A 25,281-nucleotide genomic window follows, 5' to 3' on the forward strand; every position below is an offset into this window, starting at 1 on the left:
GTTTCAAGAGTAAGTGGGGAAATTATAATTCAAGTTTTTATTAACCGTACTATTATATAATCAAGTTGTATAGTCAAGAGACACAGCAAATACATTAGTGGGTTTTTTAAAATTAGATTACCGACTTCTTTGTATTGGTAAGGAGTCTTTCAAAAGAGGAAATATTCTTACAGGAAAAGTTTTATGAAATGGGTCAAAACTACACAAAAAAATGAAAGAGGATGAGTTCCCGTTGTGGCTCAGTGGTCAACGAACCCAATTAGTATTCATGAGGATGCAGGTTTGATCCCTGGCCTCGCTCAGTGGGTTGCCATGAGCTGTGGTGTAGGCCGGCAGCTATAGCTCTGATTAGACCCCTAGCCTGGGAAGCTCCATATGCGGCAGTTATAGGCTTAAAAAAACAAAAAGAAGAAAGATAGGAAGGAAGGAAGGGAGAAAGGAAGGAAGAAAGAGGGAAGGGCAAATGGAAATAACCTACATTATTTTAAAAATTTGTAATTGCACAACTAGTCAACAGATGAGGGAAACAAAATTAAAAGCAGATTCAATTTGAATTAGGTATCTTTGAAATACATCATCAAAAATACATCAAAGATTAACTGGGAAAGACAAAAACTTATTCAGAGTGCACTTTAAACATATTTAAGTATTCAGACAAGTAAGAACTATTTACAAAATCTCAAATGAATACTTCAACTCTAAGCGCAACAGGCTGCTGCCCTCGTTCACTGAATACTTGAAGGCATCTCACCTGCTGCCATCTGCCTTTGACCGCCGGGTCTCTGACGGACTGGCAATGTCTCTGAATCTGCTGTATCACCCCCTGGTAATAGACCATTGACGAGTCATAATTTCCAAGAAGTGCATATTCTCTTCCTTTCTTTGCATTGTCACAAATCTCAGCCAAATTCATCTTTCAGAGAGACCTAAACATAAAATATAATGACTTTTTATGGGGTTTTCAGTACTGACTTTAAGGCAGTCCTTATCATGCTTTAAAAGATCTGTTTAAAACCACTTTTAAAGTCAAAATCATTCTCTCATTCTTTGAGGTTATCTGAATGCATCTTCTAAGTTTCTAATTTGGGAAATACAAAGGAGATCACAAAAGAACACCCAAGGAGACAACAGGAGAGAAATTACACAGCTCTGAACTAAAGATTTGTGTTACAGGTACCTAAACTGGACACTGACTCTCCTTGCTCATTTATCATCACCACAAGGTGCAATAACAGTAAAGATGAACTTGCTTTATTTCACTCAGTTTATTCTCGGCAATGTAAAAATAAACATACGAATACCTCATGTTTTTCACTGTCATCAATTAAGAACTGCAAAAATTATTTCTCACTATTTGGCCCCAAGAACAAAAAGTTACACTTACGGAACACATTTCAAAAGAACAGGCTATAGGTGTCCATGCATCATTTACATGCATTTAATTGTTCCATGTAACTTAAATCTGAACAAAAACTTGAGCCCTTTCTGCTCATCTTGTAGTCTGCTACAATCCTGCCATCCTCAAAAGCTTTCTGTCTGTGCAAACAGCTATCCTTAATCTTTCCCCACTACACGATGCCAGGGAAAACAGCCCTCTAGCCCAGGAATCGGGCCTTTCTTCCAGGCTTCTTCAGAGTCTCCCAGGATCACCCAGGTTTGAAGCAAAGATACTTTCCACAGAAAACTACAGAGTGCAACGTCCAGAGATACAGAAGAATGACACCCTGGAAAAGAGTCCAAATTGACCTACTCTTTTTTCCTGGAACAGTAAACCGATGCATACACTTAGTAGCAAAAAATCAAAATATTCCTCCATGCCTTCCTGAGGGAATTAAATTTTGATGTGGGTAGCTTGGCTCTTCCTCTGTACCTCTTACCTATTCCTAAGGGGCTCAAAAACTCATCCTCAAAATTAACCACATCTGGTTCTAGGCATTTCAGCTGACTCCAGTACCTCCTTGAAAATAAAACTGTTTCCTTCATGTGTTTGGGTGCGGTATTTGCCCCTTCTCCCAGCCCAAGCGCCCGGAAGGCAGCACCTCTGTCACTACGGCAGAGCACTACTTTTACACAGTAAGACACTTCGACAATCAGCAGCTCTACCCACACAAGACAGGACAACCCCGAAAAGCCTCTTCTTCAAATTAAAAGCCTTCCAGTTAGTCACTGTGAGACCAAAACATTAACTCTGCTAATACGTGCAGGCCCACAAATATGCAGAATGAAAATACCTTGATGTAAAGCAGGAATCAGCAAATTTTTTCTGTAAAAGGCCAGAGAGCAAATATTTTAGGTTTTGAAGGGCAACAGACAAAATTGAGGATATCAGGTAAATACTTAAATAAAGCCAAAAATTCCCACAATTTTTATTGATGAAATTCAAAATATTATAGTAACAGCTGAGCAAAACTTTTTGCAAAATAATTCTACTAATAACAATATGACTCTTTTGGGAAGAGGAATAATATTTCATTTAGTTGGGATTCAAAGTCAGTGTTCCCTATCATCAAAATCAATTATAAACGTTCACATGTTAATGCTGCTTTTCAATAAGATTTACGCACCTCATGTTTAAAAAGGTGGATACTGTCACATACTGATATCGAATCACAAGCATATGATTTCAATCCAGCATATTCACTGTTCAGGAGGCATTTAAAGGTTTTATTTTTCTCTTGATAGGTCTTTTAGCATGTCATTACATGGCATATTAATCACTTCCAATTGAAGGTTAGGTGGAAGTAGCTCAGTTAAATGGATTCTGTAACACGGAAATTTCCTTTGCACTTGCATCAAAGTAGTCTGAGCTCAACAACCACACTGAAAACCTGAGTGGAAATGAAGCCCTCACTTTGTTGCTTTTACTTTTTGACAGCATGGAAGGCTATATAAGACAGCTTGCTATTACTTGTTACTCCAACATTAGTCAGCATCAAAATAATTTTTAAGTTTTGCATATAAGCACTGTTGGATCCTACATTCTCAGCTGAATTCATTAAGAAACACTATCCAAAAACAAAAATAGTATTAAGCCTGCAGCAAAACTGATTTCCAAAAGCCATTCAGTGTTCAATAATAGTAGATGACAGCAGTTCTTCTCCTTAAGAAGTTTTTCTTTTTTCTTTTTTTGCTTTTTAGGGCTGCTCCTGCGGCATATGGAGGTTCCCAGGCTAGGGGTCAAATTGGAACTACAGCTGCCGGTCTACACCACAGCCACAGCCACAGCCACAGCCACAGCCACAGCCACAGCCACATGGGATCTGAGCTGCATCTGTGACCTACACCACAGCCCATGACAACACCAGATCCTCAACCCACTGAGCAAGACCAGGGATCTAACCTGCAACCTCATGGTTCCTAGTTGGATTCATTTCCACTGCATCACAAGGGGAGCTTTTTTTTTTTTAGGGCCCCACCCGCAGCACATGGAGGTTCCAGGGTCAAATCAGAGCTACAGATGCCAGCCTACGCCAGAGCCACAGCAACATAGGATCCGAGCCACGCTGGCAACCTACACCACAGTTCATGGCAATGCCGGATCCTTAGCCCACTGAGCAAGGCCAGGGATCAAACCCATATCCTCATGGATGCTAGTTGGATTCACTTCCACTGTGCCACAATGGGAACTCCAAGAAGTTTTTCAAATCAACCCTTAGCTCAAAAGACTGTAATGTAACATTACCACCACAAGCCCCTGAACTGCTGCGCAGAAGAGGCAAGTCAGGATACTGAGCTTTTTTGGACAAAACTTCATGGAACTTACAATGGCTAAGTCCTCAAGAGTCACACTCATGGCTCCTTACCACACAATAGATTCAAATATTCTCTGCAAAATACCTGCTGGTTTCTTTTTTTAAAAAGCAGTAAATAACCATCAATTCTTATCACACCGTATCTTCAGAGGTTTGTAAATTTGTTCACCAAAGCCTTTTTCTGTTCTACGTTTATTTTTACCACCACCAGTTTCAACACATCTTAACAGATTCCATTTCAGGTTGTACAGAATTTGGGTTTTCTCAACTTTTTATAAATACTGTTGGTAACTATTCCATGAACACTAGTCATTAAATATAATTCTTCAGTAATTTCAAACTTAGCATGAACTTCTCAAATAAATGGTTGAGTTGTTTTGTCAAATCTGTCGATTCATCAACTGGTGAGGAAAACCCCTCAAAATCATTTTCCATGTTTAATTGATTATTGATGTCCTCAATTCTTCTAGCAACTGTTCTCACCAAAAGGCTAATAGTCTTAAACAAGTTTATTTCCTCCAAACATATTTTTTGGGCTGCCACAATCAAATAAGATTTAGTTATGTCACCGTCAGTAAATGACTTCCTTGTTTGGCCAATAAATGAGACACTTAGAAACTTACTCTATATAAGTGCAGCCTGATCTTTGCTTTTTTTTTTTTTTTTAATTTTGTGAAGAAATTCTGCTTACAAAGATATTCCTTTCTAAGCTTTCTAACCACTGCTTTCCTATGAATTGGACTATCAAGATGAGTAATTCACCTGGTAATGGCAGTATAAATTGTATTTCTTTAGCACAGCTATAGTGTCATTGCATAATAACCACAATGCTTTTTTACCTAGTTCAAAATTCCACTCTACAGTGCTTCAAAAGTGTAACATGTCAAGTCTATTTGTCTCATCTTTTCTCGTTTTGACATGATGGTAATCTGCTGATCATAAATAAAGTAAAAGATCACAGTACAGTTATCAGCAGGATACCTGAAACATTGCGACTGTGCCCACCAAGCAGCAGCGCAAAAGCACTGCGGACACCACAGTCTCCACTGCAACTGCTCAACCCCACCCTTTTAGCACAAAAGCAGCCACAGACAGTATGTGAACAAATGACTGTGGTTGTGAGCCAATAAAACCTCACAGATACTGAATTTTATTTATTTCTACATGTCACAAAACACTATTCTTCTTTGGACTTCTTTAACCATTAAAAAAAAAAAGAGGGAGTTTCCATTGTGGCACAGCGGAAATGAGTCCGACTAGTATCCTTGAGGACATGGGTTGATCTCTGGCCTCCCTCAGTGGGTTAAGGATCCAGTGCTGCCCTGAGCTGGGGTGTAGTTGGCAGATGGGGCCCGGATCCCACATTGCTGTGGCTGTGGTGTAGGCCGGCAGCTATAGCTCCAATTTGACTCCTAGCCAGGGAACCTCCATATGCTGTGGGTTCAGCCCTATTAAAAAAAAAAAAAAAAAAAAAAGAAAGAGGGAGTTCCCGTCGTGGCGAAGTGGTTAACGAATCCGACTAGGAACCATGAGGTTGCGGGTTCGGTCCCTGCCCTTGCTCAGTGGGTTAACGATCCGGCGTTGCCGTGAGCTGTGGTGTAGGTTGCAGACACGGCTCGGATCCTGTGTTGCTGTGGCTCTGGTGTAGGCTGGTGGCTGCAGCTCCGATTCAACCCCTAGCCTGGGACCCTCCATATGCTGCGGGAGCGGCCCAAGAAATGCCAAAAAGACAAAAAAAAAAAAAAAAGAAAGAAAGAAAGAAAGAAAAAGAAAAAACTATTGTTAGTTCAAGGGCCATTCACAAACAAGCAGCAGTCTGGATCCGGTCCCCAGACTGTAGTTTGCCAACTCCTGCTTTCAGCTTCTATCTTAAGAATCTAGGAAAATAAAAGCAAATTAAACCCAAAAGAAGTAGAAAGAAGAATATAATAAAGTTAAGCGCAAAAATCAGTAAAACAGAAACAGAAAAAAAAAAAAAAAAAAAGAAATTTCAACATAGCCAAAAGCTGGTTCTTTGGAAAGATCATTAAAAATGAATAAGCCAGAGTTCCTGCTATAGTGCCATGGGACTGGCAGCATTTGGGAGCTCTGCAATGCAGGTTAAATCCCTGACCTGGCATAGTGGGGAAGGATCCAGCTTTGCTGCAGCTGCAGCGTATGTTGCAACTGTGGCTCAGATCTGATCCCTGACCCAGGAGGTCCATATACTGCAGAGTGGCCAAAAATGAAAAAAAATAAAATAAAATAAACCATAGAGTTCCCGTTGTGGCTTGCCGGCTAAGAATCCTACACAGCGTCTGTGAAGATGCTGGTTCAACCCCTGGCCTCACTCAGTGGGTTAAGGATCCAGCATTACGGCAAGCTGCTGCATAGTTTGCAGATGAGGCTTAGATCCAGTATTGCTGTGGCTGTGGTGTAGGCCAGCAGCTGCAGCTCCGATTCAACCTCTAGCCCAGGGACTTCCATATGCCACAAGTGTGGCCATAAAAAGGAAAGGAGGAAAAAAAAAAAAAAAAAAAGAATAAACCAGAGTTCCCACTGTGGCACAACAGGTTAAGAATCCAACTGCAGCAGCTCCAGTCACTGCAGAGGGGCAGGTTCAAGCCTCCCTCTGACACAGTGGGTTGAAGGACCCAGCACTGCCACAACTGTGGTGTAGGCTGCAGCTTCGGCTTGGATGGATGGATCCAGGAACTTCCATATGCCATGGGTGCAGCCAAAAAAAGAAAAAAGTAAGTAAATAAGCCTCTAGTAATGCAGACCAAGAAAGGGAGAGAGAAAACACAAATTACCAAAATCAGAACTGAAGGAGAGGCCATCACTACAGACCTCAGAGATATTAAAAAGCAAAAGAGGGCTTAATGAGACGGACAAATTTTACAAAAGTCACAACGTGCCAAGGCTATTTCTCAAGAAGAAATAGAGGAATTAATCTGAATAGTCCTATAACAATCAATGAAATTCAATTAAAAATCTTCCCACAAAAAAAAAAAAAAAAAACACTTCAGATCCAAAAGGCTTAAAAAAACTGAATTGTCCCAAGCATTTAGGGAAAAAGTAAAACCAATTTCAAACAAATTCTCTCAGAAAAGAGAAGAGGCGGAAAAACTTCCAACTCATATTTTAAGGCCAGCGTTATCCTGATACCCAAAACAGACATCCAAAGAAAAGAAACTTACCTATCAGTATCCCTCAGGAATACAGATACAAATATACTTGAATTTTGGCTAATTAAATCCAGTAATACTTAAAAAAGATAATGCATTATGACCAAGTAGGGTTTATACCAAAAATTCAAGGTGGTTTCTATTTTTCTAAAAAAGTCAATATAATTTTAAGGGGCTAGAAATGAAGCATATGATCCTCCAAATAGATGCAGAAAAAAATACTGGACAAAATTCAACACCATTCATGATAATAACTCTGAGCAAATTAAGAACAGAATTTCCTCAACCTAGTAAACAGCATCTATGAAATACCTACAGCTAACATCACATTTATTGTCAAAAAACTGAATGCTCCTCCCCCGAATCAGGAAAGAACGAGACCAGTGTATTTGCTCTCCCCTCCTCTATTCAGCATGTGGACTAGAGGTTCCAATTAGCACACCTAGGCAAAAATAAATAAAGACATACAGAGCAGAAAAGAAGAAGTTAAATTGCTTTTACTCACATACAATATAACTGTTAATGGAGAAAATCCCGAAAATCCCAGAGATTCTACAGTAGCTACTAGAACTAATAAGAGAGTTTTGTAAGGCGGCAAGATACAAGGTCAATATACAAAAATCAACGGTATTTCTACATATTAATGATAATTAAAAACTAAAATCAAAATAATGAAATAATTCACAAACATTAAGTACTTGAGGGCTACACAAGATCTGGACATTGAGAGTAAAAGATGACCCACGTTAATGGCTGTACAAACACGTGTACGTGTGCATGTGCATTTACAAACTGAAACCCTCAATAAGGGTAAGACGTCAATACCCTTGAAAGTGATCCAGCGACTCAATGCAATTCCAATCAAACTCCCAGCAGTCTTTCCTGTAAAAATATTGACAAGCTGAATTGACAAGCTGATTCTAAAATTTAGACAGAAATACAAAGGATGGAAATGGCCAAAACAGTTTCAAAAAACAGCAAAATAGGACAACTTACATTTATTCCAATATTTACTATAAAGCCATAGGAATTAAGACAGTGTCGGATCAACATAAATTTAGATACACAGACCAATGGAACACATTACAAAATCCAGAAATAGGTCCATACATACATAGCCAATTAATTTTCAACAAAGTTGTCAAAACACGTCAACAAAAAAAGGGGGGGAGGTGCTGGAACAACCAGATATCCACAAGGAAAAAAAAAAAACAAAAAACAAAACTGAATCAACTCTTACTTTACATAATATGCAAAAATTATCTCAAAACATATGACTGACCTAAATTTAAGAGTCAAACTACACAACTTCCAGAAGGCAACCCAACAACCTTAGGGTGCTGGGGTTTGTAAGCCAGGCTAACATTTGCTCTGGAGGAAGACACTATCTCCATCTACCTTCCAAGGCTGTTCAACTTAGCGACTCATTCAAGCTAGGCAGTCTCTTTGCCTCTTCTGTAATGAATCCTTTTTGTCTATCGCATGTCTTTCTTTCCTGTGTTACTCCCTTACTTTTATGGAGCACATTTTCCACTGATGGGGGGGGAGTTTGAGACTGTGCATGTCTTAAAACGGCTCGCACTGCAGTGATAGTCTGGCTGGCTATTGAGTCCTCATTTGCAAATAATATTCCTTCAAAAATGGCTCTAATGGGAGTTCCCGTCACGGCTCAGTGGTTAAAGAATCCGACTAGGAACCATGAGGTTTCGGGTTCGATCCCTGGCCTTGCTCAGTGGGTTAAGGATCTGGTGTTGCTGTGAGCTGTGGTGTAGGTCACAGACGCAACTTGGATCCCAAGCTGCTGTGGTGCAGGCCAGCAGCCAGAGCTCCAGTCAGACCCCTAGCCTGGGAACCTCCATATGCCTCAGGTGCAGCCCTAGAAAAGACAAAAAGACAAAAAAAAAAAAAAAAAGAAAAAAGAAAAAGAAAAGAAAAAAAAGGCTTTATTACCTTCTAAGTCTCAAGATGAAGCTGAGGAAACTGAAGTCATTTAAAGTCCTGATCCCTGATTATCATCTGATTTTCCCCCCTTCGTAGGATCTCCCCTTGACACAAGCTTTCTAAAACCGTTGATGTGCTTTGAAGTGGCTCTATCTGGAACTCTTTCAATCTTGGGAAATTTTCTGAATTTATTTCACTGATGATTTGTTAGCTGCTTCTCTCTTTCTGGAACAGCTTCTATTCAGATATTCAACTTTCTAGGTTAGTCTTCTATATTTTCTTATCTTTTCTATCCTAGTTTCCATCTCTTGGTTCTTTTGCTCTTTCTTTGAGGTTTTCTCAACTTTATATTCAAATCCTTCTCTAGAGTATTTTTCTCCTTTTACATATGATTGGAGTATATAACATACAGAGTGCACAAGCTCTCCATGTACAGCTCAATGAATTTTAACACTGGCTACATCCAGGTAACACCCACATCAAGCAAGATACACAACATTTCCACGCCCCACAGGGTCTTTCATGTCTCCTCCGTCAGTACTTCTCCTGTAGGGAAATTACTGCTCTGGCCTCTGTTACCATCAAGTTTTGCCTGTTTAAAAATAAATAAATAAATAAATAAATAAACAAACCAGCTCTATTGAGATATAATTTTTATACAAAGAAATTCACTAATTTTAAGAGTACCATTTGATTTCTTTTGAAAAATATATACAACTACATGCATTCTTCTGTTCACTAATCATTACAGTTTTGTCCTTTCTAGAATGTGACATAAATAGAATCACAGAGTATATTCTGGTGTTTGACTTCTTTCATTTAGAATAAGCTTTTGAGATTCAACCATGTTGCTGCATGTGACAGCAATTCAATGCTTTAATGCTGAGTAGTATCTTACTATACGAATATACTAAAATTTGTTTATTCATTCACCAGTTCTCCATAAGGCACTTCACAGAAACAAAACACAAACGTATAGGCTACATCCTTGACCAATGCTTTACAGTATTTCCACCAAGGTTACCTCTAAAATTTCCAAAATGCAACCCATTACAAATATGAGTCAAATGATATAACAGCGGAATTAGTGCTATAATGGAAAGCACTTGATAATCTATGTCACTGTAAAAGGGGTACATCTAAAAACAGGGGTAAGACATATAAACTGAATATGCAGATGTGAAAAAAAGAACTTCTAACATTAAAAAATAGTCACTGAGATTAAAAATTTCAATGGACTGAAGAAATAGCAGATTAGGCACAGATAACAGAAGAATCAAGAAACCAGAATACAAAGCTATAGACATTGCCCTGAATACAGCATATAAAGATTGAATAAGTAAGCAAAGATAAGAAATGCAGAGAGTAGGGAAAAATGGTCCATCATATGTCTATTACAAATTGCACAGGAAAAGAGAAGAGGCAATATTAAATGTATAATAGCAAAATTTCCAAAATCTATAGAAGAGAGTAACTCTCTGTCGAATAATAAAGACAAATTCACATCTAGAGACAAGGTAGTAAAGCTGAAGAACACTGAAAACAATAGAGACACAGGATAAACTTTCTATAATGGAAAGATAATATGCTGACAACTAACTTTTCAAAAGGAATTATTGGAATCCTGGTGGCAGTAGAATAATATCTTCCAAGTGCAGGGGGTGGGGGCTGCCAACCTAGAATTAGATACCAAACTAAACTAGTCAAGTGTGAAGGCAATATAAAAATTTCAGACAGAAAAACCTGGGTATGAATCCAGGCACTACTGATTTTTAGTTGTGACCTCAAGTACATCATGTAATTTCTCTAGGCCTCAGTTCTACATCTATAAAATAGGGGAAATGATATTTCTCATCATAAGGTTATTTTAAAAATTAAATGCGATAACCCATTAGCATTATTCCTAGCACTGACTCAATGTAAGCTATTATTTTAACTCCACACTAAACATTAATACAGAGGTTTGGAGCAGCCAATTTGTCCTCAAAAATAACAATAAATCAACTGACCCACTCTTCATCATAAATTCCTAGAAGCTGTAACACAACTTTAAAGACTTTCAACCATCATCTTGAAATATAGAGGGCTTTTTGAAAATTTCCTTTAATTTAAATTAGACAAGTTTCTAGGACTTTTAAAAGGTCAGGTTACATCTAAAGGAAGCATGAAATATTTTAGCAATGTCTAATACTTGACAATACTTCTCTTAGTTTGAGTTTATCATGTACTCCAAAACGAGTCAGCATCTTCTTGCAACATTTAGGCTGAACTGATCCAGTAATGTTGCCCTATACAGAATGATCCAAGGAATATCTTCAGAGTTCTGTTCTCTCAGAATGAAAAAAAGAACTCAGTTCAAGTTCACACTCAGAGCAAGAAGAAGGAATATGGCTCCCTTGGTTCTAGACAATTATGACTTGTCTCTTTAAAGACTCAGACCTAAATGTAACAAACAAAGCCCTGGTTCCAACCTACCTCTCCAGCTTTATCTCCAACCACTCCCTTCTCTCCTTTAAAAGACCATGTCACCCACAACACACACACAAATACCTTTCTCCCTCAAACATACTTGGATTTTTATTTCACACCAAGACTAAGACATATATTTGGGAAAACTCAAAACTAGATTATTTTCAAAACTCAAAACTGCTTAAGATGTCACTAATGATCCTTTTTTAAATTAAATCATAATATTTATAATTCTTCTGTCTCCACAGTAATTTTTTTTCATTTTTTGAAGTTTTACTGAAGTATAGCTGATTTACAAGGTTGTGATAGTGTCTGCTGCACAACAAAGTGATTCAGTTATTTACGTGCACACATCCATTATGTTTCAGATTCTTTTCCCATACAGATTATCAGAGAATATTGGATAGAGTTCCCTGTGCTGTCCAGCAGGTCCCCAATGGCCAGTCATTTCATGTGCCATCCAAATCCCACATTCATCTTTCTCCACACAACATGTCAGTAACAGTTTTTAAATAGGAAAGAAAACAGTTTTTCAAACTAATTTTTTACATGAGTGATATCTAAGAGTTATATATGGGGCTTAAAAAATTCTTCCTTAAACTATTTTCATTCTCATACTTTCATATTTCTCTCATACTCCTCTTCCTTCCATGAGTTGTAAATTCCTAAAAGTAGGTATTTATTTTAGAAACACTGAAGCAGCCTCAACTACAGCAATGTGAACAAAATAATACCAGTTAGAATAGCAGTAGCAAAACAACACATTAATTTTCAGCACTTTGTACCACACTGAAATCAACCAATGTCCAGGCTCCACATATTTTTGTATTGTTTATCCAAATCACCAAATTCCAGTTTACTTCACGCAATGACTGCTACAAATACAAGCAATCAAAAAAAACGCATAACCACAACTTCTCAAATTACTGCATCTTGAAGTAGTCTTAATAGCAATAAATTAATCTACTATGTGAGTGCTGACCTAGTCACCAAAATAGTTAACTCTGAAAGTCATGGCATCTCCCATCTCAAGGGCTGCGGCTTGCCAAAAAGAAAGGAGAATATGACTCAACCACACACCCAAAGATACGAGAAAAGGTCTAAGGCAGTGAAGGCTTTTCACTTGTTTCCTTATCTGAGCGCACTTCATAAATACCTGACAGAAAACACTGCGCAACAGGAAAGAATCTAGAGCCTACTTACTTCTCAGGAGTAATCACAAGAATAATTTCTGCCCTGTACTAAATTCCACAGGCATCTTTAAAACAGAAAAACAAAAAAAAAGATAGAATATGTTTACCATCTACCACTGTCTCAAAATGGCAGCTTAAATTATAAATTTTAGCTTAAGTACGTCAGTACCCTTTCAGCGTAAAAATAACAGGGACAACACTTACTGAATGCTTAGTCCACATCAAGCTACGTAAGGAAAATGGCTTTCCAGAAATGTTCGTTTACAAATAGATGCTCAAATATTAGGGAGATCATAACACGGATCAGTTCAAAACTGAGATATAGCCAGAGACGGTCAGAGCTACCGGGCTCTCAAATCAGGCCGTGGAACCCCTGTTTCTTTGAAGACGAAACCAAGGCAAAGACATGTTACTATTAATGGCCTATGAGGTAACACTTTACAGCACTTTTAAGGAAGCTTCATTTAAAGGAATAATGACGAATCCTTTTACAGATCAAATTATCACTGTGTAGTGACTACCCGGTCTACCTGCTTAATGTGGTCAAGCAAAGTCACAGAACATGGCCTTTTGTCCAAGAGACCTGACACGCTGCCAAAGCGTCGGTGAGGAAGGGGGCGAAGGGGAAGAGAACGGCCTTCCGTCGTGGAGCCCTGGAGCTTACCTCCATCAAGCTGTCCAATCGGCCCAAGAATCTGCTCAAACAGGGAGTGCTAGCATCTTTTCAGAGTCGGGCACGGGCCTGGACACGTGCCCCTGAGCACATGGAAAACGAGCGGCTCCCGAAGCGGACAAGGCGTCTGTCCGACCCCTTCCGCGGCACCACCCGCAGCCGAGGAGCCGCACGGCGCCCGCTGAGAAGACGACGTGCCGATCCAAAAGACCCGTGCGGGCCTTTCTCGCTTTCGCGGGATATTTTTGCAAATAAACAGTAATTTTCAGTTAAATGAGTATCACTCAAGTTTGAGAAACCGTCCAGTCACAAGTTCTCGGCCTGGATTCTCTTCTCAGGAACACGCTAGACCGCTGGCTCCCTCGGTATTTTGAGCTCTCTAAAGCAGTCGAAACTTAAGGAGAAGACCTGACGCTAGCTGGGGCTCTGCTGCCTCCGAACCCCACTGGAGCCTCACCTCCGCCGAGGGAAACGCCCCTCACCTGTCCCACCTCGGGCCCCTCCCCGGGGCGGCGCCCAAGCTCCCCCGCTCCGCCCGCCCGGCCGCCAGCTCCGCCCTCGGCCGCCCGCGACGCGCATCCCCTGCGGAGAGACCACAGCGTCTTTCACCTCAGCCGTTCTCCACCCAGCCTGTGAGTACCCACACCTGTTCAAACGCCGTTCTCCTGACGAGCTTCTCCCCTCCGGCCCCACCAGCGCGCTGCCCAGGAAGGCAACCAGCATCCAGGTGCTGCTTCTAAGACGCTAACAAAGTGACTCCAGACGAATCCTTCACTCGGCCCGCCGCACCCTCCCCACCTGCTCAGCCCCCTCCTCTCCTCAGCGCCTCCACCTGCAAACACTTGCTCTTTACTGTCGCTTTCCCTAACGGCTTGTTACCAGTATTTCAAAAAACCCCACAAACCTGCAAACCTTTTTTAGGCAGTGCCTCATCTCCTTCTTTTCCTCGCAGTCCAGCTTCTTTAAAAAGAAGTGCGACTGGAAAGTTTATCTTCAGGAGGTACCGTCAATGTTTTAAGTAGGATAATACTATAGCTTTATTTTTGAAAGAATCCTTAACTTTTAAAGACACCTATGGAAATAATTATAGATTTAAAGATAACCACTATAAAAAATAATACGGAGGTACCTCGGAAAACTAAGTCCAGAACTACCATATGACCCAGCAAGCCCACTCTTGGGCATAAATCGGGACCAAACTTTCACTGAAAAAGATACATGCACCCCTATGTCACTGCAGCACTATTCACAAGAGCCAAGGCATGGAAACAACCAAAATGTCCACCGACAGATGTGGCACATACACACAATGGAATACTACGCATGCATAAAAAAGAACAAAATATTGCCATTTGCAGCAACATGGATGGAACTAGAGACTCTCATACTAAGAGAAAGACAAATACCACCTGATATCACTTATATCTGAGATCTAATTTACGGCACAAATGAACCTTTCCACAGAAAAGAAACAAACTCGTGGACTGGGAGAATAGATTTGTGGTTACCAAGGGGGAGGTGGAGGGAGGACTGGGACTTTGGGTTAGTAGACCCAAACTATTGCATGTGGAGTGGATAAGCACCCACTTATTGGATTTGTATATATATGTATAACTGGGTTACTCTGCTGTACAGCAGAACTTGACAGAACACTGTAAATCAACTATAATAAAAAAAAACTTCTAAAAATAAAATATATCTGAGTCTAGCTTTTAAACAATCCAATTAGGGGTAGGGGTGGGAGATGAAACAAAGTTGGTTGTGCACTCATTCTTCAAGTAATGGCTATATGGGGGCTCATTATTCTATTTTCTTTCATATATGTATTAATACGGAATATTTTTAACATTTTCTCAAGTAGCCTGTGCCCAGATTCCTTTTCTTCATTTTTGCAAGGTTTAGAAATGATGGGCAGCCACCAAGTCCATTAGACACATTTCAATCTTCCCTTACCCTCCCCCAGGCACCTGGACCACTTACTCCCTGATTCCTACTCTTTGCTGTCTGTTAGGATGCTCTCTCTGGTTCTCCTTCCTCTCTGCCTCCTAACCACTCACACTCATCTGTGGACTCACCCCCGTTTCCTGTCAAACACTGAACCCCGTAAATGCTGCTGCTTCCCAAAGACTCCATATTCGAACCTCTTCCTTTTTCATTTCTTCATGTTCCCCCTATGTGAGCTGATCCATTCTCTCCTTTAACTTCTTAACTACATGTAAACCTCTACCTCCTGAACTCCAGATCCAAAAGCATCCTTCCCTGAATATCCCACAGGAACCTTGAACAAATATTCAAAAGTGAAAGGATTTATCTTTATCTATCACCCCAATAAAAACCTGCTCCTGCTCATCTCAATCAATGAGCTCACTATCCCATCTATCACCCTGGCCAGGAAACTAGGATTCATTCATCTTAGGATTCCAAATCTTTCTAGCCCCCAAGATCCAAACTCTTATTAAGTCCTATCAATTTTATCTCTTAAATATTCCTACAACCCGTCTCCTTCTATAACTCCAATGGTTTACCTTAGACTCATTTCATCTCCCTACTGGACTTTTTTTTTTTTTCTTCCTAAAACTGGTTTTCCCACCAACCACTCTAATTTCTCCTCCTCTGGATCCATTCCCCAAACTAGAGCCAGAGCTATCTTTCTCAGCTACAAACCCAATAATGTCACGACTCCTCTGGAAACTCTTCAATGATAGCCCCATGTTGAAGAAAAATTCTAAACTCTTTTATCATGGCAATAAGTACTCTGAGGTCTGGTCTCTCCCTACTACACTGCAAGTATTTTGGGGTTCAGTAATCAGAGTGACCCAGGGTTCCCTAGAAACAAAGCATTCAAATCTCAGCTTTTGCTTCTGTGATGCCATTTGCCTAGAGAGACTTTTCTCAGCCTCTCTCCAGCACAAGATTAATCAACTTTCTTAGCACAGGTCAAATGTCACATCATTCTGAAGACTTCTGCTAATCTCCTGAGGCAAGGACCAAAGGGTACAGAGAATGGCATCAGTGGTTGAGATTATGATTTAGATGAATTAGACTCACCTGGGTTGAAACCCCAGGTTCACACTGATGACTTTGGGCAAGGTCTCTAAGGCTGTTTCCTCATCTCTAAATAACAGCTACTTCGCAAGGATTAAGGATTAAATAAGGGGCTACATCCAAAACATGTGGCAGAGTGCCTCCCACAGAGTAAGTACTCAATACATATTACCATGACATTACTATGTGTTCACACTCTGGGGGGTATAGCAACTTACACGAGCTCTATCACACTGATGTTGTGACATGGCCGTTTGCCCATGCAGGGCACAGATTATCTTCTAGCATCTCTTTATTCCACAATCTGGCACAATACCTGGCACACAACAGGTCCTTAAATTTTAAATGAATAAATAAAATACTTCAAACCCCTATACTGTATAACACAAAGCGCTGATTTTTTTTCTAGTGACCTTATTAAACCTACTTTTTAATCTCCTCATACAAAATCGCTACTTTAAGTTTATAGAGACCAGCTTCATTTAATCAAGAGAAAAGGAATTTTATAGCGGCCTTATGTTTTCTTGTCTAAATCACACACATAAAATAAGCCCACATCAGCTATTTCCCAACATACTATTGCAAAAATACCAAATTTCTAGGATGCTTATCTACCTATTGAAAAATTTTAAAAGGTAGACAAGGCAGGTTTTCTAAATCTGTTTCAGAGTTAATTTTCCTTACTATCACGGCCTGAGCAAACTTTAGGAGCCAAGGTGTATTCCAGAGCATTAGAAAAAAGGAAAGAAAAGAAAAAGGAAGGAAGGGGGAGGGAGGAAGAAAGAAAAAGGTGTTTTTTATTCTCCTGAGAACACTGGGCTAGTCAAAGAAAATATTTATCACTACTGCTTAAAAAGAAAAAAAATAAAAAGTCTACACTTTGAAAAACACTAGTAATTTAATGTAACCTTTAAGATGGAATCAAAATGTGTGCTGGCAGTGTTTAAGCTGGGGGGGGTGGAAGGGGTTCTCATTTTGTAATCTTGACTCAATAAATAAAATGCAAAATGCAACACGGTAAAAATATCAGACACTACTATCTATCAGCACTGTACCTTTCATCCACTTCTACATTTAACCTTTAAATATTACTGCCCTTTGAGTAATTATTAATCAGAGGGTTTAATTAATGCAAACACCTCTGAACTGCTTCAGAGTGAAACTGATCAAATACCTAGAAATAAACGTATCAGGAAAAGGAGAAAAGCCTGTTAAAACAGTTTTCCAGGTCTCCCAGCAAAAGTGTGCCATACCTACGGTTCTGCACCGCGAGGCAGCAACCTGGGAGGATGAGAGGTGCCGAAGGCCCGAGGCCCTGCAGCAGCCGGGCGGCCGCTCTTCCCCGAGGCTACTCGGGGCGGCGGCCCGGCCGGGGTGGGGCCAACGCTGCAGTCGGGGCGGGCCGAAAGGAGGGCGAAAAGGCCAGGTCTCGCCTCCGCTTCCCCTTCCCAGCGCTCAGAACGCCGTTCCGCGACCCCCCACAAGCCCCCTCACCACAAAGAGAGAGACTGGTCCCTCTCCGGCTCCGCTCAAACTTTATCGGTCTTTCTCAGTCGTCGGGGCCGCCGGGCTCTGTAGGCCGCCCATCCAGGCCGCCCCACCAGGCCACAAGCCTGAGGAGCCGCCGAACTACAATCCCCATAGTGCTCCGCGCCCCGCGGCGCTCCCCCTCCCGCCGGCACGCACTGCCTGTCCCGCCGCGCACTGCCCCCGGGTCTGCTGAGGCGGGGGCCGGGGAGGGACTTTCAACCCGGGGACCTCACCACGGGCTGGCTTGCTGGCGCCCGTCTCCCTCAGATTCATTACCTAGGTGCCGCAGGTCGGCCGACCGTTTTGCTGCGGGGCAGGTGGGGTGGGGGTGGGGCACAGGCCGCAGCCGCCGCGGAGTCCGTTAGTTCGCGACGTGCGTGGAGAGGCGGTGGCGGCGGCGGCGTACGGTTGCCATGGCAGCTGTGGTCCGCACGGCGGGGCGGGGGAGGAAATCGGGGGCTTGGAGTCAGCTCCAGGGAGGAGCCTGGGAACCCGCCCGGGTGCGGGGGCAGGGAGGCGCGAGGGTGCGTCTGGGAGCGGAGGGAGAGCGTGACATTGAGGAGGACGGTGACGAATTGCGCTCTCTTACCGCCGATGAGCCCTGCGCCGCAGCGTCCAATCCCCGTGGCAGGGCGCGTGTCCGTCCCCTCCGCCCGCGCGTCGATGCCTGCTCTATTCTGAGAGGATGCTTGTGGCGTCAGAGGAAGGAGCAGCGCCCGGCTCTTTAAAGGTCGCTGGTCCAGGCCCTCCCCCGCCGCCCATCCTCCTCTGGGCATCCCCCACTGGCCAGGCCCTATGGCTTGTTTGAACCCAAGCCACCTCTTTTGGAGTGTTTCACCAGTAAAACCGAATTTGCAGTTTTTCACACCCCCTTTCTGCCATTTTCTGAGTAGGATAGAAATGAACCATTTAGTAAAATACAACGCATTATTCGGGGGGGGGGGGCTGAGACTTCAGTTGAATTTTGAGCTATAATATTTCTTTAATCGTTTGTGGACTGGCCATGACCCATCGCGGAGATGCACCATAGTCTGAACTGAGGTTAAGAGCAGGGGTTTCTAAAACCCACTTCTTAGTCCCCTACCTGCCACTACACTTGGTAGCTGAGACCTGGGGGCAGTGATGCTCAGCGTTTTAATCTGCAACGTGGAGATAATAATCTAGTTCACAGTGCTTGTGAGAAAGAAAAGCACTGATACTGATGAAGCTTTCCAGAACAAAGCCTGGCATTTAACAGTAACTTTTAAATATTAGTTCTTTAACCCATCGGTGAGACGAGCCAGAAGGTGGGAGGCCGGAGCTGAGGGTGGGGTTTGGCTGAAGAGGGAATTTTTCCGTGGTGATGGAAAAGCCCTGTACCTTGCTTAGGGATTGGGCTGTACAGGGGTGTCTGCGTTTGTCAAAACTCAGGAAATGCTACAATTAAGATTGGTACATTTCACCGTAGGTAAATTTACCCTCCAAAAAACAGTGAAATACTAGTTACCATTATTAGAGTTGTAGACTCTAATAGCGACCACAGTTCAGTCTTCAGGATATGCAGAGCAGGGAACGGACGCTAGAGGTTTAAGGGAAAGGAGGAGGAAGGAGGGGTTTCTGACCTGTCGTTTTTGGTAGTAACTGTCTCTGGAGAAATTATGATTGAAAATAGCAAGCTGCTGTGTGTGTCATCCAGCCTTCAGTCGGGGTCACCCTGTCCACACAGACTCTGTTGAAATTGACTGAAGTCCCTTTTCTACTGCCTGTGGAAGGCCCATGCTCTCTCCAAGACTGCCTGTTCCCTGGGGGTGTATGTACAACCTCAGGGTCACTTCTGGCTCTGAGTTCTTGTTTTCTCTGAACACTTAGACTCCCTCACGTCTCACCTCCTGCAACTCTTTTTTGTCTCCTGACACAGTGTGGAAAGCAGACTCTTTTCTTTGGTTGTTTGTATAGCAGACTCTTCTGAAGGTTTGGAGCAACGGAGGGGTCTTAAATGAAAGATGCAAATAACCTAAAATTATAATTTCTTGATCTTTTTTTCCCCTTTTTTTAAAACTTATGGCCACACCCGCAGCATATGGAAGTTCCCAAGCCAGGGACTGAATCCAAGCCAAAGCTGTGACCCAAGCTGGATCCTTTAACCCACTGCAGCTTGGTATCTGTCCTTTTTGAGCATGAATTGCAGCTTTCCACTCTCCACCCTCTCTCTGCTCCCATCTCTCCCCTCTTTTTTCTCCTCATGCAGTGCTTATGTCTGTCTCCTAATCCATACTTCCTGGCCACCTTCCGTTCCCAAACTGTTTATCAGGGTATTTTCCTACATAGAGAAAGTGCCTTGCCAAGAGAAGCTATAATGCCAGCTATTAAAAATAATAATATTTGGAGTTCCCATTGTGGCTCAGTGGGTTAAGGACCCTTCTAGTATTCGTGAAGATGCCAGTTCAATCCATGGCCTCACATAGTGGGTTAATAAGGATTTGGCACTGCCACAAGCCATGACATAGGTTACAGATGCAGCTCTGATCTGGTGTTGCTGTGGCTGTGGCATAGGCTGGCAGTTGCAGCTCTGATTCATCCCCTAGCCTGGGACCTTCCATATGCCACGGGTGCAGCCCTAGAAAAGGCAAAAAGACAAATAAATAAATAAAGAGACAAAAAGAAAAGTATTTGCTGCAAGTGAGGAAGCAGTTGATGGTAGCTGGAGTCTGATGTCTAAGAGAAAGACAAGAAACCAAAGTCTACATGATCACATCTTACACTATACAGAAGAAATGACCGCATTCACACAGGAAAATCCAGAATACAACCTGAAGATGAAGCAATCCTCACAGAAGCAGCACCTCTAGCAACTGGATCACAACTCTGCCTATGTATTAAGTCTATAAATAGACTCTACTCCTGGGGAAGATGATACCGTCAACTCCCAGCTGAACACATGTTTAGTCGGGGTGACAGGTTCACCTGATCCATCCATCCTTCATCCAGTTTCCCTGTTAACAGTCACTTGCGTTTGCCAGGCAGCCTGCCAGGGGCACAGTGCAGCCTACAGCCACAAAGGGGTCTCCACACACAAGGTCCCAACGCATAACCCTCCTTGTTTTCTGGAGTCAGAATCCCAGAGCATCTGCTCAGTGAGACAAGCCCCTTGAGGAGAGTGGATGACGGTGCGAGAGGAAACAGCTGCTTTGCAGGAAGCCGAAGGAGGGCGGTCACGCGCAGGAAGGCACGAGCCACTGAAGCACAGCCTCAGGAAACCCAGCCCGGCTCTGGCCAGCTGGGAAGCCGTGAGGACCGCCCAGAGATTTGAGGTGGCTGTTTTCACTGGATGCTTTAGACCAGCTCAAGTTAAACACACAGCAAATTCAAAAGGGGCCAAAAGTAATCACAGATTAACCCACAGAGATGGACAACATGGCCAAGAGTCGCCATCCTCACTAATGAGATTTCTCGCCTCTGGTTCAAAGCCAGAGGTTTCCCCTCGGTCCTCCGTCTCTTGGCCTCCGTAGCCTTTGACGTTGCTGACCTCCGTAATTCGTGCTTCATGACCTTGGTTCTCTTCCAAGCATCTTCACTGTGCTCCTCACACATGGGAGTAGTTCCCGGCATTCGGGCCATGGACCCTCTCTGTGAGCCAGGGCTGGCCGCCCCCTCCCCGGCAGATGGGCGCACTTCCCTCGCGCTGACCCCCAGTCCCCGCTGCACCATGCTCACAGGTGCATCCTCACCTTCTTCTGTTTTCCGAGTGTTCTCTACACCTGGAATGCCATGCCCTCCCCTAAATTCTACCTGTTCCATCAAAACCAACTCAGGCCTTTAGAGGAAACCTTTCCAGATCATTCCTGCTCATGATCCTATTACCTTGCTCTGCAGACACAGTATTTCCTGCCCGTGTCACCCACCTGACCACTAACCATACTGTCTAATGGCAATTCACATGCTGGTTACTCACTGGCTTTTGTCTTTTCTCCTCACTAGATTTCATGTTCCTCTGATGTGCATTTCTCGGTACTCCCAAAAACATCTAATGCCTTTTATGTAAAAAAAAAAAACAAAAAAAAAAAAAACAAAAAAAAAACAGTAATTTTTTTTGGCCACACCTGTGGCATATAGACGTTCCTGGGCCAGGGACTGAACCCAAACCACTGCAGAGATAACACTGGATCCTTAGCCCACTGTGCCACAGTGGGAACTACATAGTAAATATTTTTAGCTGGTGGTTCCTTAGCTTTTCTCCTTAGCAAAAGTTTGTCTCTGGTACCCTCCCCTTCTGAGACTATACAGGACACCTGCGGCCTCAATACATCCCTGACTCCTGGAGCAAAGTCCCCCCCCCTCCGCCCCGCCCCGTGTGTATTCAGCGGAGAGGCGGGCACATTGGGAGGCAGTTCCTTTAGGACTTTCTGGTGTGGAAGGGGTTCGGGAGGTAAGTGGCACTGAGTTCCAATGCCCAAAGTCACCGTTACGCTTGAAGATGTCCTAGAGCAGAGTTCAGAGGGCCCATCAGCTTTTTAATAGTTAAAAAGTGCTAGGGTAAGGTGAAATGGAATAGAAAATGGTAGAAGATTAAGTCTAGGGCGCACCTCGTGTTCTGGTAGAGCACCGTGAGGCACTTACGAGCTCGGTCTTTCAGCTTCAGACCTGCCCTCTACTGCTCTGCGTTGCTGGCGCTGGGACCGTGCAAGCCGCGTGTCTCCTTCTGGCTGCCAAGGGCCCTGGAGGAGCGGCACACGCTGGAGGAGAGGGCAGGGTCGTGCCCCTTCCTCTTGGCTCGCTGTGCCTGTCACCGTCAGCCCAGCGATGGCCCTCTACCCTGGCAGCAGTACTTCCTGTCTCCAGCCTCTTAATGCTCTGCCAGAACCAGCCCCCCACCCCCACCCCCACCCCTCACGTCACCAGCTCCAGGGCGCGTCCCCGCAGCTGCTGCGACCTGACGACCTGACGACCACAGCCTCCTCTCGGCGCCCGTCTCCAGCCCCCAGGGCAGTAGCCGCTCCCTGCAGATAGTACACGCGTGTGACCCCAGTGTTCCCTTTTAATTTGTTCAGTCCTCCAACATCTGTTTAAATAATTCTCTATGTCAAATTCTCCCTGCGGACACACCTACTCTTTTTGGTTTCTTTTTTCCTGACTGGTGGACCCTGACAAATATGATTGTGACGTAAAATGTATCTCCTACTGGGACTGTCACTCAGGAAGTTTCAAGACAGGCTACCGTAGAGGAGCAGGGTTCTTAAATAAATAGGCAGATGCCGTGCACACCGAGGGGAATGTGGAGAACAAGACCTGGCCCCCCGGCAGCTGTCTCTGCTGGACCCCAAGCCTAGCCCGGCCCCTGGCCTCACCAGGCCTCACTGCTCATGGGCCTGCAGTGTTCCTAGAGCTTGCCGCCAACCCCAAGCTTCGTCTGGAATCTGACCTCTCTCAGAATGTGAAAACTCAGCTTTTTCATGTGCTGCCCTTCTAGTCTTCATTGGCAAGTGGGAGGGAGCAAAACTTCATGATGAAAAAATCAGGGGAGTTCCCATTCTGGCTCAGTAGTAACAAACCCGACTGGGATCCATGAGGACACAGGTGCGATCCCTGGTGCCACTCCATGAATTAAAGACACAGCTTTGCTACGAGCTGTGGAGTAGGTCACAGATGCGGCTCGGATCTGGCGTGGCTGTGGCTGCGGTGTAGGCCTAGGTCAACAACCAACTCCTATTCAACCCCTAGACTGGGTACTTCCACATGCCGTGGGTGTGGCCCTAAAAAGCTAGGATGTGATATCAGAGACCTGATACAGTGAACTGAACTTTGGTGAGTGGAAGAGAACAATTTTAAAGGTTTTCAGGAGGTCTCTTCGTGGTTCAAAGGTTAACAAACCCAACTAGGATCCATAAGGATGTGGCTTTGGTCCCTGGCCTCGCTCAGTGGGTTAAGGATCCAGCATTGCTGTGAGCTGTGGTATAGGTCACAGACGAGGCTCGGATCCCACACTCCTGTGACTGTGGTGTAGGCTGGCACCTGTGGCTCCAATTCGACCACTACCTGGGAATCTGTATGCCACCAGTGTAGCCCTAGAAAGCAAAAAAAAAAAAAAAAAAAAAAGGTTTTCAGGGTGGCAATTTGTCTCTGATGCTACCTTTTCTAAAGGTAATAGGAGGAGATGATAAACCAGGGAAGAAGATCCCCTGTGGCGCACAGGGTTAAGGATCTGGTGTGGCCACAACTGTGGCCCGAACTTCCAAATGCTGCAGACACAGCCAAAAAAAAAAAAAAAAAAGAATTTTTAAAACAAAGAAGAAAATGAAGACTCTTGCACCTATATTTCTGCCTTATCTGTTTTCTTCGTGAACTATACTTCTGCTTCAGGACTCCCATTAGAAGTGAGACACTCTTTAAAGACCAGAACTGTTTTAGACCAGCCTCACTTAATCACATATTCCTAATGAAAAGAACATTTTAAGGATTCATAATATTTCTGGCGTGTGCCAAAATAAACACAAAACCTCTTGGCAGCAGCCTATGGGGATTCTCCTTGCTTGTGATTTTGTATTTCTTTATGCTAATTTAGAAATATGAACAGAAAGCCCAGGACTCGAGGCTGTTAAATGGATTTCTAACACTCTGGAGTGTTGTGGGGACAGAATTCAGTGAATGAACACACAGTCCCCTGTGAGAGCGGGAGCCATGGTATTTCATTGAGCACTGCAGCAAGTCATCGTGGAAAGACGGCAAGATGCTAATACGTTAGCAACACTCCCTTCACCCGACTGGCAGGCCTTACACTTAGTGGAGGGATACAGAACCACATGGGCATTACTGGAAAATGCTGGCAAGAGTGACTTCGTTTGTGTCAAGCAGAATATCTGCTAGGGAATTGAAAAGCATGTCACCTTCCGATTCAGCCACTGGAGCATGTTACAATGGAGGTGGCGTGTCACAGGGCAAAAGCAGCTTGTGATCAGGTTTCCTCTTCTCAGAAGGCGGTGTTGTGCCAAGCAACCCCAGCCACAGAACATTTCAAGTCTGAATGAGAAAAGGAGCTGTACCGCAGGATCCCGTTTCCCCTGCCCGTTGTCAGGAGATACAAGCCGCTCCAGAGAAACCCTCTCGCTCCTGGAATCCTTTCCCTCAGTTTTTCTGTGTCCTGTTTGACTCTAGGATGGAGGGTGAGGGGGCTGGGGGTAGGGTGAAATTCCATTTCCGTTTTGGCTGTTTTCTGCTACATTTTAGGCCTTTGTGATTTGTGTGCATAAATGATAGCTCATAAATACGGGCTGCATGAATCATTCCTAAGTGGTTAACTATTCAAGCAAACTGTCCATCACTCCATTCTCCTTGGCCTTCTCTGCTTGTATTCACCAGGCTGCTCCCTCCTTTGTCAATTCTCACCTCCAATTTCACGTTTCCAGGAAACTGCACCGCCAGCTGTGATGACGAATTCTCAGAGCCCTTGTTCAGCCTCGGCTCTGTCCCTTTCTCGCCACTCACTGGTCACTCGCTCTCACTGTCGTTTTTAAACGTGAAGTTGCTCTGGAATGAAG

At 43.4% G+C, this 25,281-nt stretch overlaps 2 protein-coding genes across 51 annotated transcripts in view; both read right to left on the minus strand.

Annotated features, from left to right (window-relative positions):
* The window catches only part of KATNAL1 (katanin catalytic subunit A1 like 1), a 66,704-nt gene extending 48,235 nt beyond the window's left edge, over nt 1-18,469 (minus strand). For 7 of the 50 annotated variants that reach the window (XR_014819053.1, XR_014819060.1, XM_084981359.1 and 4 more), the window contains exons 1-4: nt 17,735-17,855; nt 8,870-9,452; nt 2,232-2,263; nt 752-926 (exon numbers count right to left, since the gene is read on the minus strand). Coding sequence is in view for 22 of the 50 variants with exons in the window: in XM_084981359.1 (XP_084837485.1) it covers nt 752-913 (162 nt within the window). In the remaining 28 variants the exon portion in view is untranslated. Of the gene's footprint in view, nt 1-751; nt 927-2,231; nt 2,264-8,869; nt 9,453-13,186; nt 13,657-17,493; nt 17,856-18,046 lie in introns of those variants that run through there. The other 43 variants (XR_014819052.1, XM_084981358.1, XM_084981351.1 and 40 more) reach the window with 15 other exon arrangements.
* A 6,660-nt stretch (nt 18,470-25,129) lies between these two features.
* The window catches only part of LOC110255292 (uncharacterized), an 82,430-nt gene continuing 82,278 nt past the window's right edge, over nt 25,130-25,281 (minus strand). The window contains exon 3 of the transcript XR_014819063.1: nt 25,130-25,270. The gene's annotated coding sequence lies outside the window, so the exon portion shown is untranslated. The remainder of the gene's footprint in view (nt 25,271-25,281) is intronic.

This window comes from Sus scrofa, chromosome 11 (genome assembly GCF_054392235.1).
Source record: "Sus scrofa isolate SSC_HxYL_T2T_F1_AM1 chromosome 11, Sscrofa_HxYL_maternal_Yorkshire_Landrace_v2.0, whole genome shotgun sequence".
In the NCBI taxonomy this organism is placed as follows: Eukaryota; Metazoa; Chordata; class Mammalia; order Artiodactyla; family Suidae; genus Sus; species Sus scrofa.